The sequence below is a fragment of the Megascapheus bottae genome, chromosome 23 (genome assembly GCF_031878675.1).
Source record: "Megascapheus bottae isolate mThoBot1 chromosome 23, mThoBot2.hap1, whole genome shotgun sequence".
Classification (NCBI taxonomy): Eukaryota; Metazoa; Chordata; class Mammalia; order Rodentia; family Geomyidae; genus Megascapheus; species Megascapheus bottae.
In genome coordinates, this window is record NC_143531.1 from 25,074,494 (window position 1) to 25,091,333 (window position 16,840).

Below are 16,840 nucleotides of genomic sequence, written 5' to 3' on the forward strand. Positions count from 1 at the left end.
GTTTAACGATGTTAACATTTTGACTTCACCGCGCAATTACACTCTCACGAGCAGGGGCACAAATGGCACTAGCCTGGAGTCGCTAAGTGAGAGTGAGGGTGACCCTCCCCGCACCCCACATTTGTGTTGCTTACTAACTGCCAACCCTGGGTGTTGGGTCAGGCCTCACATCGCCAGCTCTGGAAGAATCTGGGAAGGGAAATTTCCATGGCAGTCGTGCGGACGAGGTGCACGGCCAAGAAGGAGCTCTCTGCATCTCTGGCCTCCTGAGCTCGTTGGTGCCAATGGCAATAAAGGCTTGTTTTTGTCAGTAAATTGAGCAGCTATGACTTGGGGGTCTGTAGAGAGTCGTTATGCTGCGTGAGAAGGTGCCATTTTTACAGTCTGTTGTCTGACCATAACCACATTAACACCATGCGCAGAAGTAAGTGGGCTGGGAAACCCAGGTTGAAGGCAAATTAAATTCAGCATTTCTGAAGTGGCTAATGGAGAGAAAGGCTGGCCTTCCTTCCACCTCCTATTTTCACTGGCTCGCTCTGTGTGTGAGGGTCTCTTTGTGTCTTTCCCTCCCTCTCCCTGTCTCTCCTCCTCCTCCTTCCTCCTCTGTCCGGTTCAATCCTCAGTCTTTCAGCCTTCTCCCCAAATATTCCTGACCCTGTGGCCCACCCCATCCCACAGCCTTCTCCCCCCACCCACCTATGACATCTTAAGAAGCCCTAGGAATGCCTAGAAAGAAGCTGGAGTTAGCCCCATTTTCGTTGATGGAAACTTCACATTTACAGTTAACTGCTGCAGACAGTCAAGTCTCCTCCTAATTACCCAGGATGCACCCAGGTGTCACGTCCCCTCTGAGCTGGTGAGCCTTCATGGCGGCTACGAAGACTGTTCTCATTGCTTAGTTCAGAAAGCCAAGAGGGAAACGCATTGAAGAGTTTCTTGTGATTTAGTAGAAATGTTCAGTGCTATGACTACTAGAATGAGATTGAAAACATTTTGATAAGCCAAAGACTCTTCCAGTTTTTACTTTTTATTACGATTATAAAGGTGATTACAGGAGTTACATAAGCCAGGTAAAAGAGTACATTTCTTTGGGGGCCATGTCACCTTCCCCTGGCTTTCTCACAAGTGTTCATTCAGTGAGCAGATGGAGTGACACATGTGGCAAACTCCTCTACACACGTGTGCATGCTAAGGAGGAAGATGATTCGCCTGCTCAGGCCCTGCTTATTTATGTGATTCGTGTGGCTGAAGTTGCTCGGTGTGGAGGTCTACATTGTAGGTCAAGTTCCATGAAATAGCATTGTAATGTAGGAACATGACAAGACTAATTCTGCTCTTTAAATGGCTAATTCATAAATATTTTCATGAATTTTGAGAGCCACCTGTATGCCTGGCCAGAATGGAAAGCAGCATAGGAAATAGTACATTATTACATTTCATGAACAATATGTATAAAACCTTACAATAGAGTGATAGTGATCATCTCTTCTGTAACGTCATAGTGTGACTAGACATTGCTTTTCCTGCCTTGTGTATAAAAACTCACATCCGATTCTCACAACAACCAGATGAGACAGATGCTGATAGCATCCCAATTTTAGAGATGTGACTACTGAAGCACAAAGTGAAGTGCCTTGTTCAAGGTTAGGTTAAGAAAGTGACATCCTATCCAAGAAGCCAAAAGAGCATGGCTCAAGTGATAGAGCACTTGCCCAGCTAACAGGAGGCCCTGAGTTCAACCCAGGTTCTGGGTAGTGAGAAGACTTCAGCTGGCTACCCTACTATGCCAGAGTGCGTTGTCTACACATGGGTGTCCTCTCTAAGAGTCCTCTGATGCCTTAGATTTAGGTACCCCTAGCACCCTCACCCATGCCCTGCTGTCACCGCAGAAGACGAGAACGACAGTGAGAGAGGCCATTCCAACTGGGAGTTGGCAAGTCAAGCAAGTCGGCCATACAGGAGCGGTATCGAAATGACTAGTGTGGCATCTTGAATCTTTATAAATGTATCAATTTAGGTAACTCTTCGCAGTGTCTTTTCTTAAGCCTCAGGTCACTTAAGTCTATTTTTATTAGTAATCAGGATGAACGTTTTTAATCCCAACAATGTATTATAAAGAATCTCCTATAACAAGCTGTTTATAAGCTCAGGCTTAGAAGATGGATTTGGAGAAGTAATACCGACAATCAAGGGACCCCGTCTGTTTGTGTACAAAATGTGGCTTGGCTGGTTAAATGTTTAGACAAGGGCTGGCAGTTGTGGCACCACTTTCACAAAGCTTCATTGTACGGGGGAAAGTTGTGTATTCTGAAGGCATGGCCGTCCTTTCTTACGGTCAGTGACTCAGTCACATTCTGCCTGTCTAGTAGCCACGTCCAGTTCTGATGGGAATAAGATTTTCAGAAATTGTGAACTGAAATATGAGTTGTCTGCTGTCAACCCTAAGTAGAATTCTCACAGGAACAGGATTTGAAAGCATCTTATTCTGTGTCGCCCTCTGTCTCCTCGCCCTGTCCCTCTCTCCCTTTCTCCTTTCCTCTCTTCTTCCTCCTCTGCCAAGGCCTTGCTAAGCACATGCTATATCACTGAGCTACATCCTGGCCCCATTTCTCTTTTTAAATACTTTCTTTAATTGAATAAGTAATATATGGCTAGTTAGAAAATTTTAAAGCCGAAATAAAACAGTCATCACACTAATAACTTTAGGTTCTAGTCAGAAACCACCATTGCAGTTTTTTCTACATTTATGCCGATACATAAACTTGTAATTTATTTTTAATCTAATAGAACAAGTTCCAAGAATGTATATAGTCATTACATTGTTTAATGGACTGATTAAGGAGGGAACTGAAAAGCAGCCTTCCATGTTTTCTGCCCTAAACTGTAGGACTCGTACTGAATCTGTACATCAATGTGAGAAGAATTGAAATCTTAACAATTCTGATTTCTCCAGTTATTTTGGAGTTTCTCTTATAGAGGTTTTTGTTCGATTGTGTGGTACTGGAGATTGAACTCAGGGTCTCACACCTGCTAAGCAGGCACCCTACTGTTTAAGCCATGCTGCCAGCCCCTCTTTTGCCTCATTCTATGCTAGAACCAGACTGAGCCTGAGCCTGGGCCACCACACTTAGCTATTGCGTTTCCCTGTCTCTGGGGAAACCGGCCATACCACCAAGCCTTTGGTTAAGGTGGAATCTCTTGAAGGTTTTGCACCATCTCCCAAGCAGATACCATTGTAGGCTCCACACTCAGCTTCATACACCATCGGAACTCACAATAGTAAGCTTCCGCGTCTCACATTGGACTTTTTTTTGATGTTCCTTTGAATGCAAGTCTAGGGGTGAGCTAGTTCTTTTTGATTTTTTTTTTATTTTTTCCAGTTGTTTTTACTTTCGTTGTTCTTTTTTTTTAATACCATCTCTTTACGGATTGCCTTCCTCTTAGAAATACATTTGGAACTTCAAGCTGGCAAGCTTTCAGATCTTTGTAAATGGTGTCCCTCTCTCTTCCAACTTGCATTGCACTGTCCTTGGGTTTTCTCAAGCCTAGAGCTCTACCAGTTGAGCCAAGCACCACTTCCAGCTTTCTTGTAGGCATATGGTACCGAGGAATGGAACCAGGTCTTCGTGCATGCTAGGCAAGCACTCTACCACTAGGCCAAACTCCCGGCCCCCATGAGTACACTTCTTACTGAGCACTATTCTTGAACGCTATTGTCCCTGTCCTCGTTTTACTCCCACTTTTTGTTATGGTAAAGGTGGTGTACAGGGGATTGCAGTTTCATGAGTCAGATTATAAGTGCAGGTCTTGTTGGAACAGTGTCACGCTTTCCCTCCTCCTCACCTCGTTCTTTCCCTCTGCCCTCGCCCACAAGTGTACAGTTCATTTTCCACATAGTGTAGTGGGTACCACTGCTGCATTTGCTCGCACTTTGATTTCTGGGGTATTGTTGTTGGTGGTGGTTTTCTGAGATGAATCTTGACCTCACACTGTTTAGAGTGCTGGGATTACAGGTATACACTACCTCACTCAGCTCAGAGATTTTTTTTTACTTTTTTTGGAGCAATTTAATGTCTTTTGGTATAGATTTCTTCATGCTTTTTATGGTTGGGGTTTATTAAGCTCTTTAGATCTTGGAGCTTTTTTTTCCTCAGATTTAGAATGTTTTTGTCATTTCCGTGGTTTATTATACCCTGTTCTCCATATGAGAGAGAGACTCTGTTTAAACTTATTAAGCTTCCTGAATCTTCACCATTCCGAGGTTCTCTTCATTTGGAGGAATTCTGCTTTTTGTTTCCTTTCAGCTCTTCACTGTATCTGTTACCTTCAGGTTCACTAATTGTTCCTTCAACTGTGTCTAATTGGTGCATCCCACCAATGTGGTTTGCTATCCTAATATTGTGGTTTTCTTCTGTAGAAGTGTTCATTAGGTCTGTGTCATGTCCTCCATATCTCTACTTAATTCTTTGAACTTACAATGCCCTCCCACCAGTTTTGTAATTGTGCGAATAATTACTCAGTTTTAATTGATGGAGGTTTTTTTTCCTTCCTATTTTGGATTGTAGTTCTTGTTCCTTATGTATCTGATCATTTTTGTTCTGATACTAGGCATTGTGATTTTATCTTGTTGGGTATTTAGTATCTGATATTCTGTAAGTATTATTGACCTTTGTTCTAGGATACAGTTAATTACATAGAAACTTTGATCCTTGGGGGGGGGGGGTTCTTTTGTGCCTTGCTCAGCAGATCGGAATCATGAGGCAATGCTCTATCTAGGGCTAATTATTAGCCAATACTGAAAGCTACTCCTCAGTTTTGTATCTAATAGCCCGTGAGCTACGTGTTTTTCTGACCTGGCTGGCAGACAAGCCCTGTGTCCAGTCCTACCTGAGCACTGGGCACCTCCTCACCTTTTTTATCTTCGCTGTATTTTATTTGCTTTCATCTTATGCACACATTGATCTCATGCATGCTCTTGAGGAGTCAAGGTGGATCCTCTGGGGGCCTTCTTTCTCTGTGCTGCTGTCTTCTCTTACTACTTTATCATCAATAGCTACTTGGTGGGTCTCCCCAAATTCTCAGCTCTTTCTCCTCTAGTCAGGGAGTTTCCTCCCCTTTCTCCCCTGCAGCCTGGAATGTAAGTAGCTCAGAACAGGAAGCTTTGTAGCCACGGACTTGCCCCTCTTTCCAGTTTCTCAGGGACTACTCTTCTTCAGCATCATGTCCCGTATGGTACAAGCTATTGTTTCATATAGTTTTAACTATTTATTTTAGTTGTTTCAATCACACACTGAGATACAGTCTCCAGTACTCCAGCTTGAGTACAAGCTGAAGTCTGGTCCTGGATTTTAATGGCCTGTTGTCTTGTGTGTGCTTAGCTTGGAGGGAACATCCAGGGTGCCGCTGAACATGGGTTCTGAGTCGTACCCACTGTAGCCTCTTCTGCACACTGAATAGCCATGTGATCTAGACCAGGTTTACCCCTCTGTGCCTCCATTTCCCTAGTCTGTAAAGTGGAGAACACCCCTCCCCAGGTACCTGTGTGCTTGTAGAATGTCTTCTCGTATAGGGGATTGTCCTCTGGCCATATCCATGCTAAGCATGTGCTCTAAGCCAAACCTACACCCTGGGATTTTTGAGAAGATGAGATAGAGAATTTTGTGTGCCATAGTTCCTGGACATGTTCTGTACATCTGACCCATTGTTGTCATGGCATTGTAAGTATTTTAAGAGCTGGTCAATCCTTATAAAATGAATGAATGCCTGATCTTGACCCCAAATACCACCCATGACCTCTGTACAGAGCCCCACACACAGTGGGCACTCAGCTGGCGGCCCTGGCCTGCGCCCTGGAATCGTGATGCTATCATAAGACCCAACTCCCCACCCTCAACTGCTGTCATTTTGGTGGCAACTAACATTGTGGTTGTCCTTTTTCAGGGGAAGACAGGAAGACCCCCAGTGAATCCAACAGCCCATCCTCATCGTCCCTTTCAGCACTGAGTGATTCGGCCAACAGTAAAGACGACTCTGATGGCTCCCAGAAAAACAAGGGTGGGGACAGCTTGCTGGTCATCTCTGTTGTGCCTGGGAACCAACCCCCCCTGAACAGTGAGGAAAAGCCAGAGAAAGGTAAGGGAGGAGCCGGCGTGGCTGCTCTGTCCTGCCGCTCTTGCATGGCCTTGTCTTGAGAGAAAGCCCTGGAGAGGAGCCATGTCAGAAGGCAGATGTCAGGGTCGGGTTACAGCGGGGTGTGCACTACTAGAACCGGGCGTGCTCTTCCAGCGTGATTTACATCCAGATGCGGAGCGGGAAGATGGGCGGGTGATGCTGTATGTTTTAACTCCTTTGAGCAAAGACAACGAGAGAAACAGTTTCGGGAGAGGGCCCTGGACCTGAAGGACCTTAGGCCCCCTTCCCTCCCCCTTCCCACCCCCATGCACCTCTACACCCCAGTTTGGTACTTTCAGGGTTCGAATGCGTTTTTTGCAACTTTGTCTGCAAGACGAAGAACATGTTTGAGCGCCATCTGCAGATCCACCTCATCACCCGGATGTTTGAGTGTGACGTGTGCCACAAGTTCATGAAGACCCCCGAGCAGCTGCTGGAGCATAAGAAATGCCACACTGTCCCCACGGGTGGGCTCAAGTAAGGAAAGCAAGTACAGAACCTTTTACTGTGTTGTTATTAACCCCACCCCACCCCTCCCTGGAAGGATTTGGGGATTGTGGAGAAGGGGGGTGCTCTGAGGGAGTCAGGAACGTCCACTGCATTAGCCTGTGTCTCAGGGGGGTCCACAGATGAGGAGAAGCCACGGGACAAGTACCCTAGGGTCAAGACAAGGATGCGACATAGATCAATCAACACGGTACAAGGCTAGACTCACCTTCCCGCTCCCTTCAGCTTCTCTTCACACTTGATGGGAGCGGCCTTGGGCCAGGCGGCCATCGCCTCTGATGACCTGCCGTGTAGCACGAGCTGTGTGTGCATCACACACCCCACCACGTCCCCAGCCTGCAGCGCACAGGCCAGCCAGGCGGGAGGCCGTGGTGTTCACACACACACACACACACACACACACCCCGGGCTCCACAGTGTTCACACACACACACACACACACACACACTGGGCACCACGGTGTCCACATACACACACACCCCGGCCTCCATGGTTTACACACACACACACACACACACACACACACACACACCGGGCTCCACGGTGTCCACACACACACACACCCCGGGCTCCACAGTGTTCACACACACACACACACACACACACACACACAGACATCATGGGCTCCATGGTGTACACACACACAGATACCCTAGGCTCCACGGTGTTCACACACACACACACACACAAACACCCTGGGCTCCACGGTATACACACACACACACACACACACACACACACACACACACACCCTGGGCTCCAGTGTTCACACACACACACACACCCCGGGCTCCATAGTGTACACACACACAGACATCCCAGGCTCCACGGTGTCCATACACTCAGGGCTCTGTTGCTTCCTCAGCCTTGAAAGAACCGAGCCTCTGAAAGAACGGAGCTAGACCACAAATGTCACCCTTACCCAACACTTACAAGCAGCCCTCTGGCCTCAAGTGAGACCAGTTATTATCAGACATACTATGTGTCTAGCTTGGTAACAGGTGCTAATGGCACAAGAGGAATAAAATCTAATTTCCACCCTCAGGAAATTTGTGTCTTAGCACAAATTCTGAAATCAAAGCCCCCTCTTCACAAAGCACATAGGGTACAGGAAAGAGAGAGGACGCACAGTTGGACACAGAAAGACATGATGATCAAGGCATAATCACTAACTTTTAGCTGAAGGTATAAGAATGAAAAATTTTGAGCCGGGTGCGATGGCTCATGCCTGTAATCCCAGCTACTCGGGAAAATGAGATCTTAGAACTGCAGTTCAAAGCCAGTGGGGCACTAAAGAACGTGAGACTCTTATCTCCAGTTAACCTTTAGAAAACTAGAAGTGGGGTGTGGCTCAAGGGCTAGGGCAGTAGCCTTGAGCTGAAGAGCTCAGAGACAAACCCAGGCTCAGGGTAGGGCAGTAGCCTTGAGCTGAATTGCTTAGGGACAGTGCCCAGGCCCAGAGTTCAAGCCCCATGACCCACCAAAAAAAAAAAAGAATTTTTATTTAATACAAGGAGGAAAGAATTTTTTTGACATTTTTATTGTTGAACTGCATAATCTTCCACATAACCTTCCAGAAGCAGCCCCCCCTCAACACACACACACACACACACACACACACACACACACACACACACACACACACACACACACACACCATGTGTGAGGAAGAGAGACCCAGAAGGCCAGAAGGACCCTGAGGTGAAGCATGAGGGAACACAGGGCTGGCTACTCAGACAGTCTTCTCACAAACAGAATAGGACCAGCACCCTCTGTGGATTCCATTTCTGTTCCCTGTTGGGAGTTGGGAGGGAAAGGGACAGGGGTGGGAGGGGACGGGAGGGGGGGAAGGGGGGATAGCTATACTCCACTCAATCCTTAGGGAGTAAGTGCCTAGCAGGAACTTAATATGAGAATTTCATTTGCGTTGATCCCATTGTCCCTTTATGAATATGTGTCCTCTTATTCTTTTTTTTTTAAGAACTCTGGGGGGTTTATTGTTGGGGGGGTTGTTTGTTTTTCTGGATGGACTAGTGTCATTGCCTTCTGGGTAGCCCGGCCACGCCCACGTGGTTTGTGGCTCTGCCAGTCGCCTTTCCCCCAGGGACCATGAGCCACTGGGGAGAATGCACAGGAGCTGGTGCTCCGCCAGAGTCCGAGCACTTCCCGTGCCGCGCTCACCATCCCCTGGTCAGAGTCTATGCTCTAGGATGACCAAGCCGAAGAATACGTTGCTAAAAACCGATATTGCCTTGTGGCTATGCAGAGAGTCTTCGTTTCGTTTTGCTTTGTTTCCTTTGCTATGAGAGAGTTAACCCCCTGAGAGAAGCCTTTAAGACACATACATTTATGGGAGCTCGAAAAACACTTAGCACTTGGCTTGAGCAGCGAAAGGAAAGATTGAGCTATGGGTCACAGAAACATCCTTAACGTTAACACAGACCGCCGATGTCTCGATTGCTTTTCTGTGATGGAACTGCTTGTAAACTCTATATCCTGTTCATAATGCAGATCAAATAAGATTATACTATTATTTTTCTTTTGCCGTAGCTCAGGACAGTGGTGAGTTTCAGACTCCTCTAGGTAAGGCCCAGCTTGGCGTAGGGGTTGTGTGTGCACCTGACCTGGGAATGGGCTTTATATTTCTCTTGTGTGCACTCTTCTGTGAGCTGAGGTTCAGGGGCTAACGGCGAGCTTGGCGCTGAGGAGGCAGTGCGCGGTGCACCGGGTGTGCTGGGCTCTGCTGATGGCCTCTCCAGACCCTCCGAGGACAGTCCCCTCCCCTTCCGGGGCCGAGGGCAGGGCTCGGGCAGCCGCTCTGGCACCAGCATTCTTTCTGGCAAGAGCAAACACTCCCCTGGTTATCCTCTGAGCCACCGATTCCAGCCCGGCCGCCTCTGTAAACGGTGCCCCCCACTTCTCGCGGCCCCCTAGACAGCCTGCGGCCTTGGGGGCTGCGTTTCCCAGCCGCAGAGCACGTAGAGAATCCGAGCGGCCACGCAGCCCAAGGCTCTGTCCTTGGGGAGCCACCTAGAGCCCCGTGTGGCGAGGGGGGGTAGGGATGCGACCCCCCCCTTCCCGAATCTCCCCTAAATTCCTGGTACCGAGCGCTCGGCTCGTGAGTCGGCCCCCTCCCAAGAAGGCTCGGGGCTGTCCAGGCGGGCCTGCCCGGGAGCCGGCGCCCTCGGGCCCCGTCCCTGACACCGGCAGGGTCCCGGGACGGTCTTCCCCGCCGGCTTCCCCCCCTGCCCTCCTTCCCCGCTGGAGAGCCAGCGCGCCAGGCGGCCTCCGCGCACGCCGCACACACGCACGCAGCCAGCCGGGGCGCACAGGCCGCCTCCCCGCCCGCCCTAACCAGCACGACCGACCCGGGGCTCCCGCTGGGGGCCCAGCTGTGCTCTCAACCTCTGAGTCTTTCTGCGTGTGCTTGGTGTGGTGCATGACCAGTCGGTTCTCTGTGTTGCTCCGGTGGAGAGGGGAGGTCGGCGGCGCAGACCCCGGCCAGGCCCAGCGGGGAGTGGGGGGGGGGGACCCGGAGGGGTCGGGCGGGCCGGAGGGGAGTCCAGCTTCCTCCTCCCCCCTCGTCCCCGCTCCCCTCACCCGCCCCGGCCATGGCGGCCGCAGCCAGGAGCCCCCCCCAGGGCACGAGGGGACCTCGGAGGAGCTCCTGGCTCGCACGGTCGGCGGGGAGAGCCGGGCAGGGCCGCCCGGGCAGGCCAGGCCGCGGGGCGGGCGAGCCGGGGGGCGGGGGGCGGGCGGGCCGGGCCGGGCGGAGGAGGGGGGACGCGGCCGCGCAGGGCCTTCCCGGCTGAGCGCCCCCCTCGCCTTGCTTTCCTCTCCCCCCCTCCCGCCCTGCCTCCCCCCCGCAGGTGCCCCTTCTGCATTTATTCCACCAACCGCCCCGCCGCCATGGAGTGCCACCTGAGGACGCACTACAAGATGGAGTACAAGTGCCGCATCTGCCAGGCGGTGAAGGCCAGCCAGCCCGAGCTGGAGGCGCACGCGCGCGAGCACCGCCTGGGCAACCACTACAAGTGCGACCAGTGCGGCTACCTGTCCAAGACGGCCAACAAGCTGATCGAGCACGTGCGCGTGCACACGGGCGAGCGGCCCTTCCACTGCGACCAGTGCGCCTACAGCTGCAAGCGCAAGGACAATCTCAACCTGCACAAGAAGCTGAAGCACGCGCCGCGCCAGACCTTCAGCTGCGCCCAGTGCCTCTTCAAGACCACGCACCCCTTCGTCTTCAGCCGCCACGTGAAGAAGCACCAGGGCGGCGGCGGGGACGCCCCGGACGAGGACCCGCGCCGCGGCCCCGCCCCGCCGCCGCCGCCGCCCCCGCCGGCCGCCCCGCTGCTGCCCGCCGGCGGCCCCCGCGGCCTGCTGCCCCCGCTGTCCCCGCTGTCCGTGCTGTCCGCCTCGCAGGCGCTGCAGACCGTCGCCCTGACCGCCGCCCGCGCCGGCGGCGGCGGCGGGGGCTCCGAGCCCAACCTGGCGCTCGCCGCCCTGGCCCGCGCCGGCTCCCCGCTGCGCCTCGACAAGTACCGGAACGCGGACTTCGCCCACCTCATCCCCCTGACCCTGCTGTACCCCAAGAGCCACCTGGACCTCACATTCCACCCGCCCCGGCCGCAGACGGCGCCCCCCAGCCTGCCCTCCCCGAAGCACTCCTTCCTCGCCTACCTGGGACTCCGAGAACGAGCCGAGACCGTGTGAGCGCCGCGCCCGCCCGCGAGGGGCCCCCGCGGCCCGGCCGGGAAGGCCGCGTCCGTGCCACGACTCTGCCCTCGCGTCCTCCCCTCGGCCTTCCTCTCGCGGGCCCCGGTTCCTCGGGCTCCAGCGCAGCCTCCCGCGCCTTCCCCTCTTCTGTATCCGGCCACCGAGCGGTAGAGCCTGGCGTGGGGCGCGCGCACAGCCGCCTGGTCGGCCAAGCCCGGAGGCCCGGAGGCCCGGAGGCCGGGAGGCCGGGACGGGTCCCGGGGCGCGGGGCCTCCCGGCGGCGGCCTGCCGCCCCTGCCACCGGACTTGAGCTGTGCCTACCCCGAGAGGACCACACAGTGCACACCCGCTGCATCAAAAGGGCAAATCCACACACACACACACACACACACGCATATATATATAATACGCATATTATATATATATGATGCATCAAGTCAGTGGTTACCATTCGTTTGCAGGAAAGAAAAACTGTATGAGTGGAAATTTTTTTTAAGGTTGAGAAATCCAGCCAAGGAGATTAAAAAATAAAGGGTTTGGATACATTCTGGGTATAAATGCTCAGACTAAAAAAAAAAAAAAAAAAAAGGAAAAAGAAAAAAAAAAGAAATGGCAGTTTTGCACAGTGCTTTGGTCTTGCACTAGTTTTTGTTTCTCATCAAAAGAAAAAAACGTACCTTTTCTTTTTTAACAATGAGTAGACTGTATGTTTGAAATTTTAGCCACAACCTCTTTGACATATTAGGACCCAACGAAAAGGTGCTGGCTAGACCTCCGCGTCAGTTGTCTGCCCCCGAGAAGTGTCCATTTTATTTGCAGAGCCTCTGTCCACCGAGATATCCCTCATGTATTAGTAGTCCTGTATTCCATTTTTGTTAACGCCTGGTAGATGTAGCCTGCTAGGAGGCTAACTTTATACTTATTTAAAGCATTTTGTGGTCATTAAAATGGCAAATTTCTGCCCAGCACTTTATTGCAGCAGGAAGCAGGCGTGGGGCGGCTGCATGGACCTTGGCTCATCTTTAAAAGTAATGGCTAATTAAAAAAAAAGCAGAAAAGTAACTTGGCTGAATACATTCGTAAGACAACAGAATTTCCAGAATGAAACAGGCTGAAGAGCAGGAAGAAATGTGCTTTGTATAACAATGGGAAAGTTGGAATATAAACATATATTTGTTGAAGAGCTGGTGTGCCGAAGGAATGTGGGGTTGTTTTTTTTTTTTGCTTTTTGTTTTCCATCATGCTTTACCTTTGAGTTGGTATTTTCTGTTCCCATATTTCACCAGGGGAAAAAAAAAAAGCACCCTTAATTTTCTTCCTCTAGTCAGCTTGCTTCACTGAAAGTCCCCTGGAAATTAGTACAGACCTACAGAAAGCTGGAAGATTGTACCTCTGACCATATGTGGTCTCCACTGCCCCCCCCACACACACCCAGCAGATCAGCTACAATTCACATAGCAACCATCTAGTCATGGATGGGGAGTCTGCTTCATGCCCTGGCAAGCCAGTTTACACCACAGACACGTCTATGGGGGCAGGGAGAACAACCAGGTAGGGCAGGAAGCTCTGAAACCCGTCCTTCTCCAGCAGAGACCTCTGCTCTTGGCCTTGTTTGAAACACTATTCAACTCACCACACCACCGTCTCAGTACAAGACACTATTGACAGTTACATACAACACACTCCAAGAATACTGGGCTTAGGGGTGGGTTGGTCTTTATTTTCTTTTCAATTCTTATCCCCATATAATGGAGAATGTGCCACTTGGCTGTGTTTTCAAGACAACAAGTTCAGTGATGACATGGAAGGGACCACACAGATCCCACAGAGGTTGGCAGCAAGAGAGACTCATGTTGAGGCCCCAACAGGTTAAGAACCTGAAAGGGTAGCTCTGCCATTGACTCTGGGTTTTATAGCATGCCACTTGTGCAATAAGAGGGCCCCGGTAGGAAACTGGGGAGGAGAAGAGGGAAGGACATGTTTACTGCTCAAATGCCATGCATTTCTCTGCTCACCACTGAACTTGTATTTGAATGACTTAGTAATGCTTAATATAATTGGGCAACTTTTATAGCACTTTGGACTCATCAATCTTTCTGGTAAATTATAAAAAGTTTTCTGAGTGAGAAAAAGGTGTGTTTGGAGTTTGTTTGACTTTTTTATATTAATAAAAAAATCTCAACAGCATTTTTCAGACTCCACCTAGATACGAACCCCTTGAATTTGGTTTGCCGTTGCTACTCAGGGAAGGATGTGTTCGGTAGCGATCCTTTCCATGTAAAACACTAACCTCTGGAGAAATACACCTACCAAACTAACTTGGATTGTTTTCACTATGCCTTTTCCCATGGAAGCTAGCTTATTTTTCCATATAGTAATGCAGTTAGGGCTTTTGGCACTTTCTTTCTTCTATATTTTTTTTAACTCCTCATATGTTCAGATGATCGTACTGTCAAGGTTGTGTACATTACTGAAAATTTGTATTGTATAAAGCTTTTTGCATTACAAGGCTGTACAGGGTCATTTTGACAGTAACTGGTATATTCCTTTGCATCTTATGTTGCATTGCCAATTTCTAGTGTATCCAGTTTGAAAGTATAATATACTCTAATAATTAAAAAAAAAAAAGGTTGGCTATACTCGGTTTCTCTTCCTTTCTTGGTTGCCATCCTTGACTAAGTCTTGAGCTTTGTGTTCCTCAGTAAATTTTTTTTTTAACCTTTCAGTCTATTTTAGAGTCAGATTTTGGATCCTAGTTCTAACCTCCAAGTTTTGAACATCAGTGGTTATAATGCAGTTACTGTGTAAATTATTTGTATCCGTTAAGGTTAAACATTTATCCATCACACAGGACTGGGCAGCTAGCTCCTCTGAGATTAATAACATCTCCAAGTGTTCAGCAGCTTTTTCCTCCCCAGCCAAATATTGTGCTACGGACCTCACAGTCAAAGGGAGTGGGGAAAACAGATGAATAATTCTGTTTCTTTAATAAAAGTTTGGCAGCTAGGACATTTTTAATGAGACAGAAATGATATATTTGCAAGTAAAATAATAGCCCAGCTCCCCATGCAAAGAGTAAGAGTTTGTGATTCAAAGGAAGGCACCGGAGAAAATAAAGTGAGAAGTAGGAAAGAGATGAAACCACACTGATAGATTATATTTTTAATCCATTTTAAGTTCTATCATCGCTTGGGAATCTGTGATTGATAAAAATATATAAAGTGGCAGATGAGAATGTTTGGCCAGCCTCACAACTCTCATCCTTATAATGTCCTTTGCTTATTTCAAGAAATTGTGAGCTGCTTCCATCCAGCATTTAAAGTGATCAACTTTATTTTTAATTAAAGAATGCAGAAACCACTTCATAAATGACCAGCCACTTATCAAATAGTATTTTCTCCTTCATTTTATTCAGCAACGATTGTAGGTGATTAAAACATGTCTCATATACTTTTGTTGTACAATGACTGGTTCTCATTGAAAGTATTTTGCTTTTGGCCAGGACTACAGTACGTACAAGTAGCTTCTCAGTGTGTTTTTCTTTATTAGATTTCATAGCTCACTTACCTGTTATCAGTTACTGAGAATGATCATCTGCATGGAACTCATTTCTCCTGCAGTGGCCTTCCCGCACACTTTTCCTGACAGCCTGGGCATCCTCAATCCTCGCATCTGACCCTGGAAGGAATTTGTGCCCAAGATCATGGATCTTCTTTTTGTTGTTTTTGTTTGCTTTTTGTTGGTTGTGGGGCTTGAACTCTGGGCTGGGGTGCTGTCCCTGAGCTCTTTAGCTCAAGGCTAATGCTCTACCACTTGAGCCACAGTGCCACTTCCTGTTTTCTGGTGGTTAACTGAGGATAAGAGTCTTGTGGGCTTTAGTGCCGGGACTGGCTTTGACCCACGATCCTCAGATCTCAGCCTCCTGAGTAGCTAGGATGACAAGTGTGAGCCATGGGCACCTGGCTCTTTCTGACTGTGCTAAGACTCAAGGTTGTGTTTTCAATAATGTGTCTGTAAGCTGATGGTTGGTTTGGGGGTCAGTGACCACTATTGCCTGACCACTTAACCAAGCTCTGGGAACAAGGCTTGATGTGCAACTGGGTCATCTCTCCCAAGCCAGACTCTCCCTCAGCATTCGTGGGGTGCTGGAGGATATGTGAGCCCTTGAAAAGGGGAAGACACATGATCAATTAACCAAACAGGAATGGGACCCTCTGTGCCATGGGGCGGGGAAGAAATGGTCACCGAGCAGACTTTCATCCTTGCTCCTGGGAGACAATGCAAAACTAGACCCTTCCCCAGCCCAGCTTAGACTTTTGGGAGCAAAATCAAAAAAGATCCTCAGAGGAACAGACCACGTCCAGATGAGCTGTCACAAAAATTCAAGGTGCTTCCGCTGATAGTCTTACTCATAGCATTCCCTCACAATAGAAGAGTCACACTACACGAGGTTTGAGCATAATTGTGATTAACCAAGCAGGCCATACCCTGGCATGAGGCCATGGCTTAGTGAGTGAAGTACACAGACACCCAGGGATCAAGGATCCCTCCACCCTTCCGTTGTCCTCAGCATGGGTGGTCTGCAGTGCTGACCAAGACTTCTGTAGGAGGTAGGAGAGCTCCACTTCATAATTCTTCAGAGTTGGGTCTGCAAAATAAAGTACAAATCTCGTTCACATTGGTGGGAACTGAAGAAGGCAACTGCTGGCCCTCCTGGGATTCCTTCTTCAAGGAGTTAGAGGAAGTAGTTAATTAATTCTTGTTTTCTAATAGACTTGGAGCAGATAATCCAATTCCCACCACAAAATTAATTCCACTGCTGCCAGTCCCTATAGGTGGTATTCCACACTGGCTAATAAGGAAGTCTGGTTTCCGACCCGGACCTTACCATGTACCTGAAGGCGTGATTAGGGCATACCATTAAGCATTAGGTGATCTCTAAAGCTCCTTCCTACCCAAGCCCATCATACATACTAAAGCATGGTTCTATGTCTGTGTACATAAGAAAAAGTGACTTTTTGAATCGAGAAGTTAAAAATCTGAAAAAGTTACAACAAGCATGGCACCATGATGTTTTCAAGCCACAACAGACACCGGGAAGGAGATGGAGGAGTTTTTTCCTGCCTACTTCAGAGTATGAGAGGTCTGAAAGTTTTCTCTTTTGATTAGAGCTAAGTCCCCATGACTTAAAAAGCCTGAGTCATCTTGAGAGTTTTTCAGCCTGTGGACGCTCAGTTTGGCAAGATGAGCTACAGAGCCAGGGAGGGATGGTGAGGTCCTGCCTTCTTCTCACCCTGTCCTCCCCACCAGCGGGCCTGTCTCTCCTAGGCAGCCTCTGAGCTCTCAGACCCCCAGTGAAGGGTCTACTGTACAAGAGTAGTTTAGCAGCTGTCATGGGAATTACTTTAGTTTTAGCATCATGAAAGAATATGTTAAATGTTTG

General features: G+C 49.1%; 2 protein-coding genes across 13 annotated transcripts in view; one reads left to right on the forward strand and one right to left on the reverse strand.

Annotated features, from left to right (window-relative positions):
- Positions 1–14,619, forward strand: part of Znf827 (zinc finger protein 827) — a 140,828-nt gene extending 126,209 nt beyond the window's left edge. The window contains exons 12-15 of one of the 5 annotated variants that reach the window (XM_090356880.1): positions 5,941–6,132; positions 6,471–6,648; positions 10,548–11,396; positions 11,440–14,619. In XM_090356880.1, coding sequence (XP_090213006.1) covers positions 5,941–6,132; positions 6,471–6,648; positions 10,548–11,394 — 1,217 coding nt within the window. In that variant the 3' untranslated portion in view covers positions 11,395–11,396; positions 11,440–14,619. Of the gene's footprint in view, positions 1–5,940; positions 6,133–6,470; positions 6,662–9,228; positions 9,262–10,547; positions 11,397–11,439 lie in introns of those variants that run through there. The other 4 variants (XM_090356881.1, XM_090356882.1, XM_090356884.1 and 1 more) reach the window with 4 other exon arrangements.
- Positions 14,620–15,771: 1,152 nt separating this feature from the next.
- The window catches only part of C23H4orf51 (chromosome 23 C4orf51 homolog), a 29,130-nt gene continuing 28,061 nt past the window's right edge, over positions 15,772–16,840 (reverse strand). For 5 of the 8 annotated variants that reach the window (XM_090356591.1, XM_090356595.1, XM_090356592.1 and 2 more), the window contains one exon: positions 15,772–16,045. In XM_090356591.1, coding sequence (XP_090212717.1) covers positions 15,834–16,045 — 212 coding nt within the window. In that variant the 3' untranslated portion in view covers positions 15,772–15,833. The remainder of the gene's footprint in view (positions 16,046–16,840) is intronic. The other 3 variants (XM_090356598.1, XM_090356594.1, XM_090356596.1) reach the window with 2 other exon arrangements.